The sequence below is a fragment of the Schistocerca americana genome, chromosome 4 (genome assembly GCF_021461395.2).
Source record: "Schistocerca americana isolate TAMUIC-IGC-003095 chromosome 4, iqSchAmer2.1, whole genome shotgun sequence".
NCBI classification, from domain to species: Eukaryota; Metazoa; Arthropoda; class Insecta; order Orthoptera; family Acrididae; genus Schistocerca; species Schistocerca americana.
The window spans coordinates 203,472,058-203,491,644 of NC_060122.1; the positions used below are offsets into that span (position 1 = coordinate 203,472,058).

The 19,587-nt window shown below is 44.8% G+C and overlaps 1 protein-coding gene across 1 annotated transcript in view; it reads right to left on the bottom strand.

The window, feature by feature from the left end:
* Nucleotides 1-1,467: 1,467 nt before the first annotated feature.
* LOC124612844 (sodium-coupled monocarboxylate transporter 2-like) overlaps nt 1,468-19,587 on the bottom strand; it is a 104,993-nt gene continuing 86,873 nt past the window's right edge. Inside the window, exons 11-13 of the mRNA XM_047141273.1 lie at nt 15,695-15,781; nt 6,379-6,545; nt 1,468-1,973 (exon numbers count right to left, since the gene is read on the bottom strand). Coding sequence (XP_046997229.1) covers nt 1,673-1,973; nt 6,379-6,545; nt 15,695-15,781 — 555 coding nt within the window. The 3' untranslated portion in view covers nt 1,468-1,672. The remainder of the gene's footprint in view (nt 1,974-6,378; nt 6,546-15,694; nt 15,782-19,587) is intronic.

A 19,587-nucleotide genomic window follows, 5' to 3' on the forward strand; every position in this document is an offset into this window, starting at 1 on the left:
CCCGACAGGGAATCGAACCTGGGACCCCATTATTATCCAGAGGCAGCAACGCTGTGGATCAGATGTCATGAAAAAGATATATGCACATATACACATGGCGGTAGTATAACGTACACAAGGTACAAACGGGCAGTGTATTAGTGGAGCTGTCATTTCAACTTAGATGATTCACGCGGAAATGTTTCCGACTTTATTATGGCCGTACGACAAGAATCAATAGACTCTGAACGCGGAATGGTAGTTGGTGCTATATGAATGCGACGTTCCATTTCCAAATCATTGCGGAATTTAATACGTCTGCAATGACAGTCTCAAGAGTGTGCAGAGAATACCAAATTTCAGGCATGACTTCTCACTACGGACAATGCAGTGTCCGACAGCCTTCACTTAACGACCGGGAGCAGCGTCATTTGCGTAGAGCTGCCAGAGATAATAGACTAGCGACACTGCATGAAATAACCACAGAAATCGATGTAGGATGTCGACGAAGTGTCCGTTAGAACTGTGCGGCGAAATTTGACGTTAATGGGCTGTGGCAGCAGACGGCAGACGCGAGTGCCTTTGCGCCATATCGCCTGCAATGCTTCTCCTGGGCTCGTGAACATATCGGTTGGACGCAACATAACTGGAAAATCGTGGCCTGGTCTGATGACTTCTGATTTCAGTTGACAAAAGCTGTCGGTTGCGTTCTAGCCACAAAGCCCTGGACACAAGTTGTCAACAAAGCGCTGTGCAAGCTGGTCGTGGCTCAATAATGGTGAGTATTGTTTTTAAGTGGAATTTACTGGGTCCTCTAGTCCAGCTGAACCGATTATTGACGGAAATGGTTGTGTTCGGCTACTTGCTCCCAAACAACGATGGAATTTTTATGGATGACAGTGCGCCTTGTCACTGAACCAGAATTGTCCAGAATTAGGTTGAAAAACATGCCGGACAATCTGAGCGAATGATTTGGCCACCCGCATCTCCCGACATGAATCACATCGAACACACTTGGTGCATAATCGAGAGGTCAGTTTCTGCACAAAAACCAAAACCGGCAAAACTTTCGCAGCTATGGACGGCAAAAGAGGCAGCAAGCCTCTGTGTTTCTGAGGAGAACTTGTGTCCATGCCAGGTCGAGTAGTTACACCACCGGGCAAAAGGATGTCCGACGGGGTATTAAGAGGAGTCCCATCACTGTTGTCATCTCAGTGTAATTTCTAAACGTTGTACCCTACATTGCGTGTGATTTACAATACCCCTGTCCTAATGAATGCCAGGTTAATTTTGAGTGAGTGCCTGACGTCTCACATGTGGCAAGATTCTACTGATCTCATGTTTCTATCTTCACTGATGTAGAAGTTGCAGTATTGTAAAATCAGATGAATTGTTATGCAGCATCCTGTAGAGTTATTCCTAGTAAACTCACTTCAGCACTACCACCTTATAGCTCTCAAAGGAAACTGGAAACGTAAGACAATAACAGCACATGAAAAAGGATTTATTTCTGAGTATTTAGTCTGTACCGTTCAGTAAGTACATAATACATTTCAAAGACATTCCAAATACGGAATTTAGTTTAAGGCTCATCGGTGGAGTGCAGTCCGTGGTTCAGGTACGGTACGGCTCCGCAGAGCACGTTTCGTGAAAGTGGCTGCCGCAGCGCGGGCAGGAACTCCGGCCCACAGGGTCAGCCGGCGCCGGAGCCGCGGCGGCCGCCGCTGTGCTTTTTGCCTGCTGCGGGGGCGGTGGGCGGCGCCAGCAGCTCCACAGCCGCCGCGGCGTCGCCGCCGGTGTAGTGCCGGGGCGGCCGGCAGAGGAAGCGCACGGGCGGCGACAGCAGCGCCGGGTCCACGTCTGAGGGGCGGCGCGCGCCCGTGCAGAAGCTGACCGCCAGACCCACCGCGATGGCGGCGATCGCGCCCAACAGCGTGTAGTACATGTACGAGATCTGGAACAGCAGCGGCGCCTCCGCCGGCGCCGCCTCTGGCCTGCAACAGGTGTGTGGCTGTCAGCGGCGCAGTTACGGGAGGATATCGTGGGGCAATACGGGAATATGCACAACTAAGTTGGCCCCCAACTGCGCTGACGGCGCGGTGGGGGAGGGGACAATGGCAGTACGGGCAGAGGTCCTTTGTGAGCAGCCACCGCGTCCTACGGGGTGCAGTTCGAAGCCTCTGCACAAATGTATATCTCGCTTACATCTCCATGACTTCTCCGCAAGTGTTTGACAGAGGGTTGACCTCATTCAGACTATCTATTGAATATCTTGAATTCTGATTTTACTTATTATATTACGATCGTCTGTTCTCCCTATGTAGATGGGAGTCAACGAAATGTCTGAGCATTTGGAGGAGTAATTTGGTGACCAAAAAACCTCTTGCCACAACGATAAACGCCGTTTTTTCAATGGTTGCCACCCTAACTCGCTAACACATTCATGATCTCTCTCATTAGGCACTAGGCTGGCCTTCTTCGAACGTTTTCGATATCCTAAATCAATCCTGTGTGGTAAGGATCCTGTACAGCATCCTGCACAGTTATACCTAATAATCTCACTTCAGTACTACCTCTTTATAGCTGTCAATGGGAAAAGTAGACGTAAGAAAATAACAGCACATGAAAAAGGATATGTTTCTGAGTATTCACGGGGACAGTGAGCGCAGTCTCTTTAGTAGACTTGTAGCACCTTTAAGAGATCAGTCAATTAACTGCTCACATTAGACACATACACTGCATACGTATCCTCCTGTACCCCCATGCCTCGTGATGACTGGGTGTTGTGTGATGTCCATAGGTTAGTTAGGTTTAAGTAGTTCTAAGTTCTAGGGGACTGATGACCATAGATGTTAAGTCCCATAGTGCTCAGAGCCATTTGAACCATTTTGAACTGTACCCCCATCTCTGACTGCCAATCTCCTTCTCCCACCCTCTCTCTGTCCAGCCTCTCCTCCGTAGCCTCTGTCACTGCCCCCCCCCCCTACCTTACCTCTCTGTCCATCCCCTTCTCAACTCTCTCTGTCAATCACCTCTCCTCTTTCTTTCTGTCTACTCCAGCCTCGACCCATTTTGTTCACTTCTTCCCTCTTTCTCTGTCAATATATTTCTGCCACCTTCTCTCCATCCATCTCCTCCTGACACCCCCCCCCCCTATCTGTCCATTTCCTCTTGCTCCCTGTCATCTACTCCTCCCTAATTTTCACGATTCATTCCCTGCCCCTTTTCCCTGTCCATCTTCTCCTGACCCCTCTCAGCAACCACCTCTACATCTCCATCCTTTCTGCTCATCTACTTCTCATTCCACCTCTTTCTTCTTCTCTACCTCTCAGCCTATCTACTCCTCCACCTCAATCTATCTGCTCCTCCCCCTCTCTGTCCATCTCCTGTTCCCCATATCGATTTCGCCCTGCCAATCTTTTTGCCTACCTCCTCCTTCCCCTTTCGCTGTTCATCTCCTGCTCCCCACCTCTCTGTGCCAAACTGATCCGGCATCCTCTGTCCAAATTCATTCCATCCTACCCCTCTCTCTGTTTATCCTCTCCTATGGTCATGTCAACCTACCCCAGCCATGAAAAAATGGTTCAAATGGCTCTGAGCACTATGGGACTCAACTGCTGTGGTCATAAGTCCCCTAGAACTTAGAACTACTTAAACTTAACTAACCTAAGGACATCACACACATCCATGCCCGAGGCAGGATTCGAACCTGCGACCGTAGCGGTCGTGCGGTTCCAGACTGAAGCGCCTTTAACCGCGCGGCCACTCCGGCCGGCCCCAGCCATGACCATCCACATTTGTGGCCCCTGAAAAACAAGTTGATAAACCAGGCCAATATTATTTCCACAACACACTTGTTGCACAGGGCATCGTACACACTGTTCTTTGTGCATATCTCAACTTGTAGGACAGGAAGGACTTTCAAATTTATTCCGTGCTGCTACTCGGGATGCGTGCAGTTTCGGTGAAAAATTTGTTTGAATTCGATCCATAAGTTTGGGAGGAGATGCTGGACTCACATGCGCGAGCGCGCGCACACACAAACATACAGAGTGTTCAAAAAAGCATCGAATACTTTGATAGGTGGTAGTACCTATTGAAACAAGAAAAATAAGTTCGCCGGCCGTTTGACCGTGCGATTAAAGGCGCTGCAGTCTGGAACCGCAAGACCGCTACGGTCGCAGGTTCGAATCCAGCCTCGGGCATGGATGTTTGTGATGTCCTCACGTTAGTTAGGTTTAACTAGTTCTAAGTTCTAGGGGACTAATGACCTCAGCAGTTGAGTCCCATAGTGCTCAGAGCCATTTGAACCATAGCCAAAAATAAGTTCGGTAAACATGGGTCCAGAAAGGCATACCCTCCGTGACAAACACGTGTTTAGAGGAGGTGTTCAACGTGGCGTCCATTCATGACAGTCCACCCCTCAGCCCTTCGGCGTACGGAATGACGCTCCCTTTGAAGTATACCCGGTTGTTGTACCTCCTGGCATCCATTGAAGACACGACACTGTAGTGTCCGTACATCGTTGATTGGCGTGTGTAGACCAGTTATTTCAAATGTCTAGGTGACTGAGGTCTGGAGAACGAGCAGGGCAAGGTGTGGGCCCCCTCTGATCAACCCAGCGGTCCTCAAATGTCTGCATGAGATGTCCGTGTACACTTGCACGAAAGTGTGCTGGTGTGCCATCATGCGTGAACAACATTTGTATTCGTTGTTGCAATGGCACAGCCTACAACAAGGTAGGCAATACATTAATGAAGAAGACCAAATAATGCGCCCCAGTTAATCTTTGTAGGAGCACATATCGCTATATTAATATATCGCCAAGTACGTGTTGATTCCTTCTTTCCCGAACTGCTAGAGGATTTACATCGGCCCATACATGCTGATTATGGAAATTCACGACACCATCTCGTGTGGACCCTGCCTCAACGGTAAATCAAGTCTTGGATGTGAACAGTGGACCTGCGGTACACTTCTGCAACAGCCACAGAACGGGTGCCTACCATGATGATCCTGCTGCCATAGGGCCTGAAAGCGCTGTAGATGATAAGGGTACAGGAATTTTTTATGAAGTATCCCCCAGATAACAGTGTGAGACGCGCCTTCTCCTGCTGCTAATCGCTTCAAGGGTCTCAAGGGTTTCTTCCACTGACGTAGCACGCGCTCCTCTATGGCAGGCGTGTGGCCTGCGTGGGGCCTTTCAGTGTCAATCTTCCGATGTGCAAAGGTACCTGTGTCCCTCACACGTTGGAAAAACCCACCGAACAGCTTATCAGAGGGCACTCTGCACTGTCGACATTTTTTCAGCGTAGGAGTCTCGGGCTCACAACGTACGTCAATTTTCTAAACCATAGCAGAATATCATATCCGGCGTGCCATTTCTAACAAACGGTGATAGAGAAAATGCAAATTACTGCACCATTTGTACGTACAAATAGTGCACTAACAGTAAACACTTAACTGAATCCGCGTTTGGAAGAAGGTAGAACACCATCATACATGCCAAGGGTGGACGGCCTGTACAATAGAGCACACAAATACAATGAAAACTAGCGTAGAAAATGGTTCAAATGGCTTTGAGCACTATGGGGCTTAACATCTGAGCTCATCAGTCCCCTAGAACTTAGAACTACTTAAACGTAACCAACCTAAGGGCATCACACACATCCACGCCCGAGGCAGGATTCGAACCTGCGACCGTAGCGGTCGTGCTGTTCCAGACTGAAGCTCCTCTGCCGAAAACTAACGTAGACTGAAACACGACTTGAACTGCACAACTGACTGCAGACCTTCTAATGGCAGATAGTGTGCTGTGAAAAAGACCCTGCCGACACATTTGTCAGAGCACCAATGCAATGACTGTGCTAATGTACTAATGTCCGCAACCAAATGTCGCGCAACCCTTCCTATAAACACTTGCTTATCTCGATAAGCGTCTCCGGATCCATATTGGACTTATTTTTCTGGTTTTCCTCAGTACTACCACCTTTCAAAGCACTCGACGATTATTTTTGAACGCCTGGGACAGCTGATTATTGCTAAAATGAACCTCAATAAATTGAATTACTCGATAGAGAGAAATAGTGGCCAGATCTCTTCAAGGAACCTAAATGAAGTGAAGAAGAGACGAGTCTCCTACTTTTCTTCAAAACACAAATGGGGTTCACATTTGTTTGGCGGCTAGGTGTAGGCCAAAACCTTCATGTTGTGAAAAACTGAATGGAAAGACAATACCTAAATATCTCCTCCCATCAGGACATGAGACCAGACCATAGTCACCAAAACACGTAATTCATGTTACTGTATCAAAAGTCTCTGTGCAGACCACTCATCTTATGACTTGGTTATAAAGCGAAGTATATAGCAGCACTGAACGCTGTAATGTGGGATGTTTACCTTGGGGTTGTGCTGGTGAACACACCAGCTGTGACGTTGGCCGCACAGCCGTCTGTAGTGGTGGGCAGCCATGGGTAGACTATGGTGCCAGTGGCCATAGCGTTCTGCGCTCCCACCAGGATCACCGACACCAGCACCATGCTAGCCAGGCCTCCGGCGATAGCGCCCTGTACACCCATGTCGTACTTAGAATGTGAAAGGCACGTTTGGTGCGTAGTAGAGTAACAGTGTAACACGTAGACGGCTTAACATAGTACTAACATTATTTTGTCGATTGAAACACTTTTCAATTTCAATAGTTGTTCCTAACTACCTACATGACCATGTTGTAGCATGAAACATGTTTCCACATTTGGAAAAACTGTAATTTGCGGGATCGGTTTCTGTAAATTCAAAAAAAAGACAGCAACAAATGGAGAGTGAATGTCATCTCTTAAAAATAAAATTAAATGATTTGTTAAACTCTTATTACAGAACTGCATAGAGGTGAAAGTTTGGATACAATAATCTCTCCTACTCCACTAGAACTGTCAAGTTACAGATATTTGGAGGGACGTATAAATCTATACATAACAAAAAGAAATAACGTTTGGTTCGGTTTACGAAAAACGCTTCGCTGTTTGCCCTGTTCGTATAATTAGTCTCAATTGTTATGAAGAATAATGACTACAGCCATAAAACTTTGGATCTAATGGTAGCACATGCATTCTTTCTGGTGACAACGAAAACACTACGTCAAGTATCAGAACAATCCGCAAAAGTGCGTTGTCTCGGGTACTGCAATGGCCACTCAAGGAGTTTCTATCCAAAATGCATGACCGGCAGCTATAAAATACACTCCTGGAAATTGAAATAAGAACACCGTGAATTCATTGTCCCAGGAAGGGGAAACTTTATTGACACATTCCTGGGGTCAGATACATCACATGATCACACTGACCGAACCACAGGCACATAGACACAGGCAACAGAGCATGCACAATGTCGGAACTAGTACAGTGTATATCCACCTTTCGCAGCAATGCAGGCTGCTATTCTCCCATGGAGACGATCGTAGAGATGCTGGATGTAGTCCTGTGGAACGGCTTGCCATGCCATCTCCACCTGGCGCCTCAGTTGGACCAGCGTTCGTGCTGGACGTGCAGACCGCGTGAGACGACGCTTCATCCAGTCCCAAACATGCTCAATGGGGGACAGATCCGGAGATCTTGCTGGCCAGGGTAGTTGACTTACACCTTCTAGAGCACGTTGGGTGGCACGGGATACATGCGGACGTGCATTGTCCTGTTGGAACAGCAAGTTCCCTTGCCGGTCTAGGAATGGTAGAACGATGGGTTCGATGACGGTTTGGATGTACCGTGCACTATTCAGTGTCCCCTCGACGATCGCCAGTGGTGTACGGCCAGTGTAGGAGATCGCTCCCCACACCATGATGCCGGGTGTTGGCCCTGTGTGCCTCGGTTGTATGCAGTCCTGATTGTGGCGCTCACCTGCACGGCGCCAAACACGCATACGACCATCATTGGCACCAAGGCAGAAACGACTCTCATCGCTGAAGACGACACGTCTCCATTCGTCCCTCCATTCACGCCTGTCGCGACACCACTGGAGGCGGGCTGCACGATGTTGGGGCGTGAGCGGAAGACGGCCTAACGGTGTGCGGGACCGTAGCCCAGCTTCATGGAGACGGTTGCGAATGGTCCTCGCCGATACCCCAGGAGCAACAGTGTCCCTAATTTGCTGGGAAGTGGCGGTGCGGTCCCCTACGGCACTGCGTAGGATCCTACGGTCTTGGCGTGCATCCGTGCGTCGCTGCGGTCCGGTCCCAGGTCGACGGGCACATGCACCTTCCGCCGACCACTGGCGACAACATCGATGTACTGTGGAGACCTCACGCCCCACGTGTTGAGCAATTCGGCGGTACGTCCACCCGGCCTCCCGCATGCCCACTATACGCCCTCGCTCAAAGTCCGTCAACTGCACATACGGTTCACGTCCACGCTGTCGCAGCATGCTACCAGTGTTAAAGACTGCGATGGAGCTCCGTATGCCACGGCAAACTGGCTGACACTGACGGCGGCGGTGCACAAATGCTGCGCAGCTAGCGCCATTCGACGGCCAACACCGCGGTTCCTGGTGTGTCCGCTGTGCCGTGCGTGTGATCATTGCTTGTGCAGCCCTCTCGCAGTGTCCGGAGCAAGTATGGTGGGTCTGACACACCGGTGTCAATGTGTTCTTTTTTCCATTTCCAGGAGTGTATAAATGAGGCTAGTGTGTTCTAGTATTAATGACCGGAGTGAAACATAACCAGCAAATCACTTATTTGAAACGTATCTTCAGCTATTATGTCCGCCCCGATAGCTGAGTGGTCAGCGTGACTGATTGCCGTCCTACTGGCCCGGGTTCCATTCCCAGTTGGGTAGGGTATTTTCTCCGCTGAGGACTGGGTGTTGTGTTTTCTTGTCTTCATCATCATTTCATCCCCATCGGGCGCGCAGGTCGCCCAATGTGGCGTCGAATGTAATGAGACCTGCACCGAGGCAGCCGCACCTGCCCCGCAAGGGGCCTCCCGGCCATTGACGCCAAAACCTCGTTTCCATTTCCGTCAGCTATTACCAATTACTACATTTATAATAATTATAGAATATATTTAATACGAAAAATTCGTGACCTCAGTAGGTGTATGACAGTGAACGTTTTTCTTACGTCAAAATATATGCGCCACTGGTTTGCGTTCTTCTGTCGACACAGGAATATTGCAGAAGTTAAACATAGTCTGAAAGACCCTGTAAAACATCAACGTACAGCAGCTACACGTTAGGCCCTCAAGGTACTGTGGAACAGAGTGCTAATAAGAGATCATGGATAAAAATATGTAAATGTATTATGCTGTAACAAGTCAAGACAAAAGCTCGGTAGTGCAGGTTCTTAGTCTAGGTTATGAAGGCATGCCAACGAATAAATTAGAGCTAGCTTGTCTTGTTTAACACGAAACTTGGAAAGAACAGAGCAGCAGTAGAAACAGAAGACTTCTCCTGTCTAGGGAAGAACATTGTACAGATGGTGCCGAAGGAATGGAGGTATCAACTGTAGACTGACGCTAGCGAAGACGTCTTTCCTCAATAAAATCGCTCTACTGCTACCAGATTAAAAGTTATGTGTGGAGCATCATAAATGGAGATTCAATGAAAGTTCAAATGGTTCAAATGGCTCTGAGCACTATGCGACTTAACTTCTGAGGTCATCAGTCGCCTAGAACTTAGAACTAATTAAACCTAACTAACCTAAGGACATCACACACATCCATGCCCGAGGCAGGATTCGAACCTGCGACCGCAGCGGTCACGCGGTTCCAGATTGAAGCGCCTTTAACCGCACGGTCACACCGGCCGGCTTCAATGAAAGCATCTGAAATTTAGTGCTATCGTACATTCTCTAAAACAGATCTATTGGTGTATAGTAGCAAGCACCACGCTAGCTTACGAGACAGGGATGTGGGCTACACCTGGACCATTGAATCCGTACAGCGTATTATTGACCGTGGGATAGTGCACTGGCTAGCTTGAGTGTGGTTTTTAGACGATTTACAACGCTCGTTTAGCCACACGCCGTGTTAGTCCCAAAGTTCTACCTTTAGGGAATACGATACACAGACGGTTAAAATACGATAACACAAGACAATTTTTCCACGGTTCACGCGGCTTAACTGTCTTAGATACACTATGTGATCAAAAGTATCCGGACACCACCCAAAACATACGTTCTTCATATCAGGTGCATTGTGCTGCCACCTGCAGTCAGGTACTCTATATCAGCGACCTCAGTAGTCATTAGACATCATGAGAGAGCAGAATGGGGCGCTCCGCCGAACTCACGGGTCGGGTGATTGGGTGTCACTGTTGTCATACGCCTGTACGCGAGATTTCCACGCTCCTAAAGATCCCTAGGTCCTCTGTTTTCGATATGATAGTGAAGTGGAAACGCGAAGGGACACGTACAGCATAAAAGCGTACAGGCCGACCTCGTCTGTTGACTGACAGAGACCGCCGGCACTTGAAGAGGGTCATAATGTGTAATAGGCAGACATCTATCCAGACCATCACACAGGAATTCCAAACTGCATCAGGATCCACTGCAAGTACTATGACAGTTAGGTGGGAGGTGAGAAAACTTGGATTTCATGGTCGAGCAGCTGCTCATAAGCCACAAATCTCTCCGGTAAATGCCACACGACGCCTCGCTTGGTATAAGGAGTGTAAACATGGGACGATGGAAGGTGAACGTCATCTGCTAGCGTGTGTAGTGTCAACAGTAAAATTCTGAGGCGGTGGTGTTATGATGTGGTCATGTTTTTCATGGATGAGGCTTGCGTCCCTTGTTGTTTTGCGTGGCACTATCACAGCACAGGCTCACATTGATGTTTTAAGCACCTTCTTGCTTCCCACTGTTGAAGAGAAAATCGGGGATGGCGATTGCATCTTTCAACACGATCGAGCACCGGTTCATAATGCAAGGTCTTTGGCGAAGTGGTTACACGACAATAACATCCCTGTATTAGACTGGTCTTTGCAGAATCATGACCTGAATCGTATAGAACACTGTTGAGATATTTTGGAACGCCGATTTCGTGCCAGGCCTCAGCGACCGACATCGGACCTCTCCTCAGTGAACCACTTCGTGAAGAATGGGCTGCCATTCCCCAGGAAACCTTCCAGCACCTGATTGAACGTATGCTTGCGAGAGTAGAAGCAGTCATCGATGTTAAGTGTGAACCATCACCACATTGAACTCCAGCTTTACCGATGGAGGGCGACACGAAATTGTAAGTCATTTTCAGCCAGGCGTCCATATACTTTTGATCACATTATATATTTGGACGACAGTGACATGAGAAAAGGGACGGGGCAAAATGTTAATAAAACAAAATTTGTCAAATTCAGAAAGTAGATTGCACATTAGCCGGAATAGACTGTGGGGTAAAGGAAAATCAACGAAAGAAGATTGTTAAAAATTAAGAGAAGAGGTAAGGTGCAAACTGAGGAACTAGAAAGAGTAAGTGGAGGATGAATTCAATGAGAGACCCCTACAGCCAAAAGTGACAGTTAGGTAGGACATCTGCTGTCTGCTACGACACCCAGGAGCAAATAACTTTGTGGCATAAGACGTAGGACATCGGCAGCGTCAAAGGGCAAGTCAGAGTGTTGAACACGCAAAATATATTATAGAGAATTTCGTGCATATTCGTGGTAATTAAGAAGAGATGAAAATATGAACCCAAGGTAGGAAAAAAATGGTGGCTTAGGGTTGAGTTAGAAGTAGTAAAGAGCCACCGAGAATTATTATTCCGTCCTCCAGCTACGAACACTGCAGCTATCGGTAGCATTTTCATAGAGCTCTCGCACCTACGAAACCATTCTGTGACCAAACATATCGCTCGTATTTGAATTTCCTCTATCTCTTAACTCTACTGAGGATCCCGAGCTAAAGTGCAATACTGAACAATCGTTCGAATAGGGGAAAAAAAACTTCTTTCGGGGATGAACTACATTTCCTTAAGATTCTCACAGTGGACCTTGTTGTGGTGTCAGCATTCGCTAATATTTGTTTTAAGTGGTCGTTCTACCTTAGGTAGCTCCTGATGATTATTTTAAACTATTTAAGGTAGCTACTGTTAGTTTCGTGCTCCAAGGATCACTTGGACGATAAATCCTAGCGATGTTAAACGAGTCACTTTGTATTTATATCAAAATTTACTTTGTGAATAAGATCACACATGTTACAGTGATAGAAATACTTCTACGGAACAGAATCGGTCTTTGAGGAGAAGGTTTTTCATTGTTCTCAGATTTTACATTTTACGTTATGTAACACTGGTTAAGTGATCAAAATTTTGGTGGCAGCATTGTGGATCCCATTTTGTGCTTAAGAGAACGATATGTGTCATGATAAATGTCATTTATTCATCTGGTATTGTAACTATGTATATCATATTCATTTTGAACTGTATTGAATTATTTACAACCAACGTCGTGAGGGAATAACTATACTGTGGAGTAGTAGTCAAAACCCCTAACTCCTTAAACACATGTCTGCTATGTCGTTGTGGGTGAGTACCAAATATTAATCTCACAGAACGTTTCTGGATAATGAATACTTTCTTTCATCATCGTGAGCTACCCCAAAATATTATTCGATATGACACTGTTGAACATTAAAAATATGTTACCTTACTGATTCGTCTCTTTCCAAGATTTGCTGTGACTTTAAGTGCAAATGTGGCTGAACTAAATTTTCTTTAGGCGTTTCAAAATGTACTTTTTCCAGTTTAATTTCTCATCAACATGGATACTAAAAATTTTTAAAGTTTCCAACCGATTTATTAAATTTTAAAATTAAGGTTGAGACCGTTATTCTTTATCATTTCTTCTGTTGCAGTGTGTATGCGTGGATTGATTCCAATACTAAGGAAAGATACTATGCTTGCTGTATTAAATGGAAGATTGTAACATATATGAGGAACAATAGTTCACCTATGACTGAGCCTTGGGGAACCCCATATGTGATTTCTCCCCAGACATAATAATGTCCTCTAAACACATTAGTTCAGCTACTAAGTATATCTTCCTCTGTTCTTTTGGTTAGACATACCGTTATCCATTGGTTAGCTTTACCGTCAATCCCACAAACCATCTATTTCTCTAGTAGAATACTGTGATTCACACAGTCAAAAGCCTTAGATAATGCGCAGAAAATACCAACCGTCTCTATTTTTATTATTTAGTGCTTGTAATATTTGGTAAATGAGCATGTAAGTGACATTCTCACTAGATAAGATACTTTACTAGAATATGTCCTCTCAAAAAATTTTAAAAACATCAGTAGTGAAACATGTTAGTAGTTACAGACATCTGTCCTATCCCCTTTCTTACTATGTAGCTTAACAACGGCACATAGTCATCTCTCTAAATAAAATAATAATGCCTAATGTTGCAGGTTTTCAAACAATATGAAATGAGGTGATGGGGTGGCCCCAACTACGAACTCACAAACTCAGAGTTGAAATATTGAATGCTTTGTCTAGGGGCTGGAATGCGTAGTTGCCGCATTACAAGTCAAATTCTGCTCAGTCTCCAGTAAGCAATATTAATATACTCATGAATCAAATGTTCGAAGGTTTCTATCACTCGGAAATTCCGAATTATGAATGTAACATATAAATTTATAAATGAAAGATAGAAATTAAGTAAAATCTGCAGGTACTATCTTAACGACTTTAAATGATGAGTACGATAGTAGAAGTACTTTTGAGAAAGCAGTATATTTTTCCAAAACACTTATTGGTGTCGATGGTCCAGCCATTACATAAAATATAAGTTGAATAACAGCGAAACAACAGATTCCTACTGCACGTAATTAGTTATGAACGACAACATAGCTCGCGAGATGTTCACTTCTAAACGCATACTACGTGTTCACTGTAGAAACCACGGAAATCTCACAAGTTCGCACTCCGAAGTATTTCTATCTCTCGCGACCACGCGCAAACCGCTCCACACTCCAAGTCTCTCTCGCGACCGTGCGTCCCTCGCACCGTACTGTTCCCCGACTCTCCCGTGTCCTCTCCCGAACTCCCTTGTCCTCTCTCGAAACAATGCTCTTTTCCCATTTCCAATCCAGTCTCCCCGTTCACGAGCGCTGTGATTGGCTGGAATACCCCCTCCATGTCTCAAAGCCGACGCGTACTCACAAACGTATTCAAACACATTCGAAATACTGGATTTACATTAAATGAGTTGAAATTAAATAAATATTCCTACGGATGTACCATAAACAAGCTCTAACACACATTATTAAATACATAAACAAATTAAATAAAATTATTTCAAGGGAATAGCAACAAAAGGTAGGCCAGTAGCTTAATGTCTCTGTGCTTCCTAAAAAACAATAAATATTTAACCAATTTCTTCATGAACAGTATAGACTACTGAATCACAATACAGAATCACAAAAATATGGTAGTGAAAGTAATTAATTTGTCTTTTGCGTAAAAATTTTGGAAGCAGCAATAGTATTATGTCAAGGATGTTCGAGCTGTTTGTTGTGTTGTGGATTTCGTATTGTTTAGATGTTATCAGGTAATAAACTTACAAACAGTACGTAGAAAACTGTAAAAGTGCCTTTTCTTAAATGTGCAGAGATGTATAGCCAACCCTGAAATCGAATTTGCCCGAAACGAGACAATATTAACTTGAGGACAAACAGAATAACGTAAAACAACATTTACAAGACGTTTAACTTAAATTCATGACCAATGTAGCCTTTTTCTTTTATTTATTATCAAGGAAATGATAAAATATGACACAAACTAAATAACAGAATGTTGCTGTGGGGATTGTGAACCGAAAATAACAATCCTAATTTTTATCAAAGTAAAATAGGAGAAAAGTAAGAATCGTTTCGGTGATGCTCAAACTGCACCCGTTGAAACGCTGCAAGAGAAACGTTTTGCATCAGAGATAGGTTTACTGTTTTAATTCAGATCACAGATTATCCAAAAGCAGTCGCGCAATATTATACTTACCCCAACACGTATCCTGCTATATCAGATAAGCAGGAAGTCATTCGTTGGTTACTTGACAGGCCAGACCAGTAATAAACATCTGAGTTACTGTACGTCTCCTAAAAGTGACATTTTTTATAAGTTTTTCATTCTGCAACTCGATTTGTTCCTTATATAAAGTTATGAAATATTTTGGGAACATGGTGCATCAAAGTTGCAGTATTTTTTGTGGAAGACATAGCTACCATCATTTGCTCTCAAAGACTTCATAATCTTGCTACTAGTGCGGTCTATACATAAACCATCTTCTGTTACTGGTCAGAAAATCCGTTATTGCAGTTTACTTTCTGGCGCATTACGTATAGTTGCCTTAATACTAAATAGCCGAACAGCAATGTCGTTATTACACGTCTCTTTTGCGAGCGTTAAATGGGCAAGTCACAAAAAATCACAGGTTAATAAATAAATATACTGCAGCTATTCGCAATTGTTTCACGTTCCTTCAAAATGCTATACTTACCACTATTGCGAATTTAAATACGTGAATAAGTTCGTAACGTAGACACTGCTAAGTATTTTCGTTACTTGTGTCCTTGCGTCCGATACCATTACAATAGTAAATAAAGATATCACCTTGTGGAATGGCATGTTATCTAGAGCAGCAGCAACTAGGTTGCGATTCAACGACAGGGAGCATGTAGTTACACTGGGGAAAGCAGGAGGGAGTGTTCTAAACGATGTGTGCCAGAGACTCACCTTTCCGTTGGCCCAGGGGAACAGCATACCCAGCGTGAAGACCCCGAGGAGTGCACCGGAAGTCACGCCTGCGATGCTATAGCCCAGCTGCAACACAGAGTAGAGTCGTGAAGTACCCGTATCGGACAAGTAGACTGGCTGGTGGCCATGGAAGCTTACTGTAATTCTGGGTGGATAATAAATTATATAGCTGGTTCTACACTGGCTATATAGCAGATGAAATGTCGTGTGGCTAAGGCCTCCCGTCGGGTAGACCGTTCGCCTGGTGCAGGTCTTTCGATTTGACGCCACTTCGGCGACCTGCGCGTCGATGGGGATGAAATGATGATGATGATTAGGACAACACAACACCCAGTCCCTGAGCGGAGAAAATCTCCGACCCAGCCAGGAATCGAACCCGGGACCTTAGGATTGACATTCCGTCACGCTGACCACTCAGTTACCGGGGCCGGACTGTATAGCAGATGAGCTTAGAGGATCAAAAATAATGGTCTATAGTATCAAGTGCGGCTGTTCACAGCAGGCCGTCCTCATCTTGAGTCAGCCGTTAGTGTACTTACAGATCATTTTGCTAAATTAGTTTCCGTCGTATGTAGAGTGAGGCAGCTATGACAGGTCATCCAAAATATATGTGCAACGATTAAATATATCGTAGTATGTATTGTTAAGTTACTGCAGACAATGCGGCGACTTTTCTGTCGTATGTAAGAAATTTTTATCGTTTATAGCTGACGAATTACTGCAATAGCTATATATTTATTTGTGTAGTTTTAAAATGAGTTTTCTAACAACGTAACTTGTGTGGAAGTTCAATAGTAGCAGATTAACAGTGACACTCTGTCACTATTACGGAAAGAGTTTCCAGAACCATCTTTCCTACAATACGAAATGTAAGAACAGGAACTACGGTAGTACTGTTTTCCCCTATTACCGTGACTTCTCGAAAACTGTTTACGTTTCATGGAATTCTGTAACCCGGTAATGGTTTCCTTTTCCGTGTATATATGTTTAAATATTTGGACAAAAACTGTAAAATATTTTGAAAAATTATTTTTCCTAAAGTAAGAAATTAAATAGATTAGAAAACATTAATGCCCGTTTAAATGATACTCGAAATTATTTACAGCAGCTCAGACGCTACTGCGTGATATTCCACCAGACAACTATGCTCTAGTACTCTTGAAAAGATTCTAAGTCAAGTACAGAAGTTTAAATTTTCAGTCGACGCCTCATTTGTTGTGCATGATACAGTTCGTTTTTATTTCCAAGATTTGTTCACAAAGCATCAAATACAACATATAGAGTGATTAACCTGCCCCTGCAACCCCCAACGCTTATAAATACAAGGTTTTCACATATTTCCCCACAAAGTATTAGTCGTACAGAAGAAATAAAAGGATATTTAACATTGTTAAATGTTTTGTTGGCATGCGTTTTAGCTAGATGCTGTTGTTTTCGAATTATTAAAGCAAAAGATACAGAAGTGACCTTCAAACGCGTTTTTTTTTTTCACTTTGGCTGTATATGACTGCTGTTCGCCACTAAGAAAGCATCCCGTCTGAAGTCTATTTCTTGCCACACTTAATTCGGAATATCTAGCGTCACTTCTGGAATTTCATATTGTATGGCTTCAAGTGTAATCATTTCCGTAATGCTCTCCAAACAGTTGACTGAAGAACTCCAAGCTCTTGCGAGACACAATATGTTGATTTCCTGGAGACTGTGAATAAAACTCTCTCGATGACTGGTGAGCGACCTGCAGATTTGATACTACGCATTCTACAACTAGTTTGAAAGAAATTCTGGTGCCCGAAGTAAATTGTAGGCCACTGGGTGTTTCCTTAAGGAACCCTGTACGAAACTGTTACTAACTTGTTTCAAAAACAGACGCAGCCAGCACTTCCAGGTCTTGTGAAGTCTACCATTTTGATTTACAACTTTCTGTCGCTTGTAGTGGCGTCTGAGAGCTCTAATGTAAGGAACGTTTACTTGCCTTATGATAGACGGATGTTGTTGATGTAAAATAAAAATGTAAATGTCGTGTGACTAGGTCCTCCCGTCGGGAAGACCGTTCGCCGTGTGCGTGTCCTTCGATTTGACGCCACTTGGGCGATTTGCGCGTCGATGGGAACGAAATGATGATGATTAGGACAACACAACACCCAGTCCCTGAGCGGAGAAAATCTCCAACCCAGCCGGGAATCGAACGTGGGCCATTAGGATTGACATTCTGTCGCGCTGACCATTTTTTTTTCTTTTTTTTCTTTTTTTTTTTTTTTTTTGATCATTGTGTTTGGTCGATGCAGACGTCACATGACATCCGTTAAAGTTCGTTTCTTGATCCTTCCACTCAGTTTTATATTACAGAGGCCTACCAGCTCTCTGACTGAACACGCTGAGGTACCGTGCGGCAATACTCAGCTACCGGGGGCGGACGATTGTTGATGTATTAGGCATGGCTATTGTTCGTTTTGTTGTATACTACGTTTCGTAACACGGAATAGATAACTATTACAGAACTGTTAACTATCACGCAAAAAATGCGTTGCTAAAGAAACAACCTTAGCACAACACTAACACTCAATACAGGAACTGGCTTGTTGTATCTACCGCTGTAAAATCCTATACACAGTTACACAATACTATCCCTTCCAAAGGGATACGAAATATGCTACACTGCCTACTGGTAACGAAGATGGATACAACAGAGCATCTTCCCTGATACTCGGTTCGAGGAGTTTTCAGCTAAAACTGTACTAGCATTGTGTGTGCTTCAAAGAATTGGACTAGGTCGCTAATTTTGTCAGTGATTCATCAGTAGAACTATTAGAATATTTGCACAGCAGTCAATAGGAATGTACATACGGGAAAGAAATGATGAACACTTATTTTGTCCATCCACCGTAACTCTATTTATGTGGTAAATTTGTGGTAAGGTCTTATGGGACCAAACTGCTGAGGTCATCGGTCCCTAAGCTTACACACTACTAAATCTAGCTTAAACTAACGTAAGCTAAGGACGGCACACATACCCATGCCCGAGGGAGGATTCGAACCTCCGACTGGGGATCTATTTATGTGTACGGTAGTCCAAGGCAGTCGTTCCAAACTAAAGAATCGAATGGACACTATCAGCTTACAACACTAGATGAAAAAGTTTGAATCCTGTCACATCGTTTATCTGCCCGCATCCACAGTCCACTCACATTAATGGGACCAGCGCCTATGTTCGACGTCACCATGCACTTATCAGTCACAGAAAGCAGGTGGCAGGACTAGCAGTGAAGGAATACAAAGTGTGTCGATGGGAGGGGTATGCGGAAAACAGTGCAGTCTTTGTCACATTGCGGAAACGGATCAATTTATCTGACTTCCAAAAGGCTACGATCATTGGCTTCCAGGCCAAGGGTGGTAGCATCTACGTAATGGCTAAGTATGTAAGGTCTTCGTGTGCCGCCGTGGTTCAAGTATACCGTGCATGGCAGAAGGGCGCTATCCAAAAGCAAGTCAACTGTGGTGCACCACAGGCCACGGATGACAAGGCTGAATGGCGGCTGCGGAGATATGCACGGGCGAGTACAAGTGCAACAGCTGAGTGACTGACAGCTCAGATGAACCTAGGAGCTATCAGCGGCGTCTCCTCAACGACTGTTCAGTGAACGCTGGTGCATATGGACCTCTGCAGCAGGCTTCTGGTTCATGCACCCATGTTGACTGCAGTTCGTCGGCGACGAAGCCTGGAATTTGCACGACACCAGAGGAATTATACGTTCACTGGGTGCCTACAAGATCATTTTCGGGCGATCACATGTACGACATGAAACGTTTGAAATCAAACATCCTGCATCAATCGAGAGATAGTTTTGGTTTGAGGAATGTTTTCGTGGCATTCG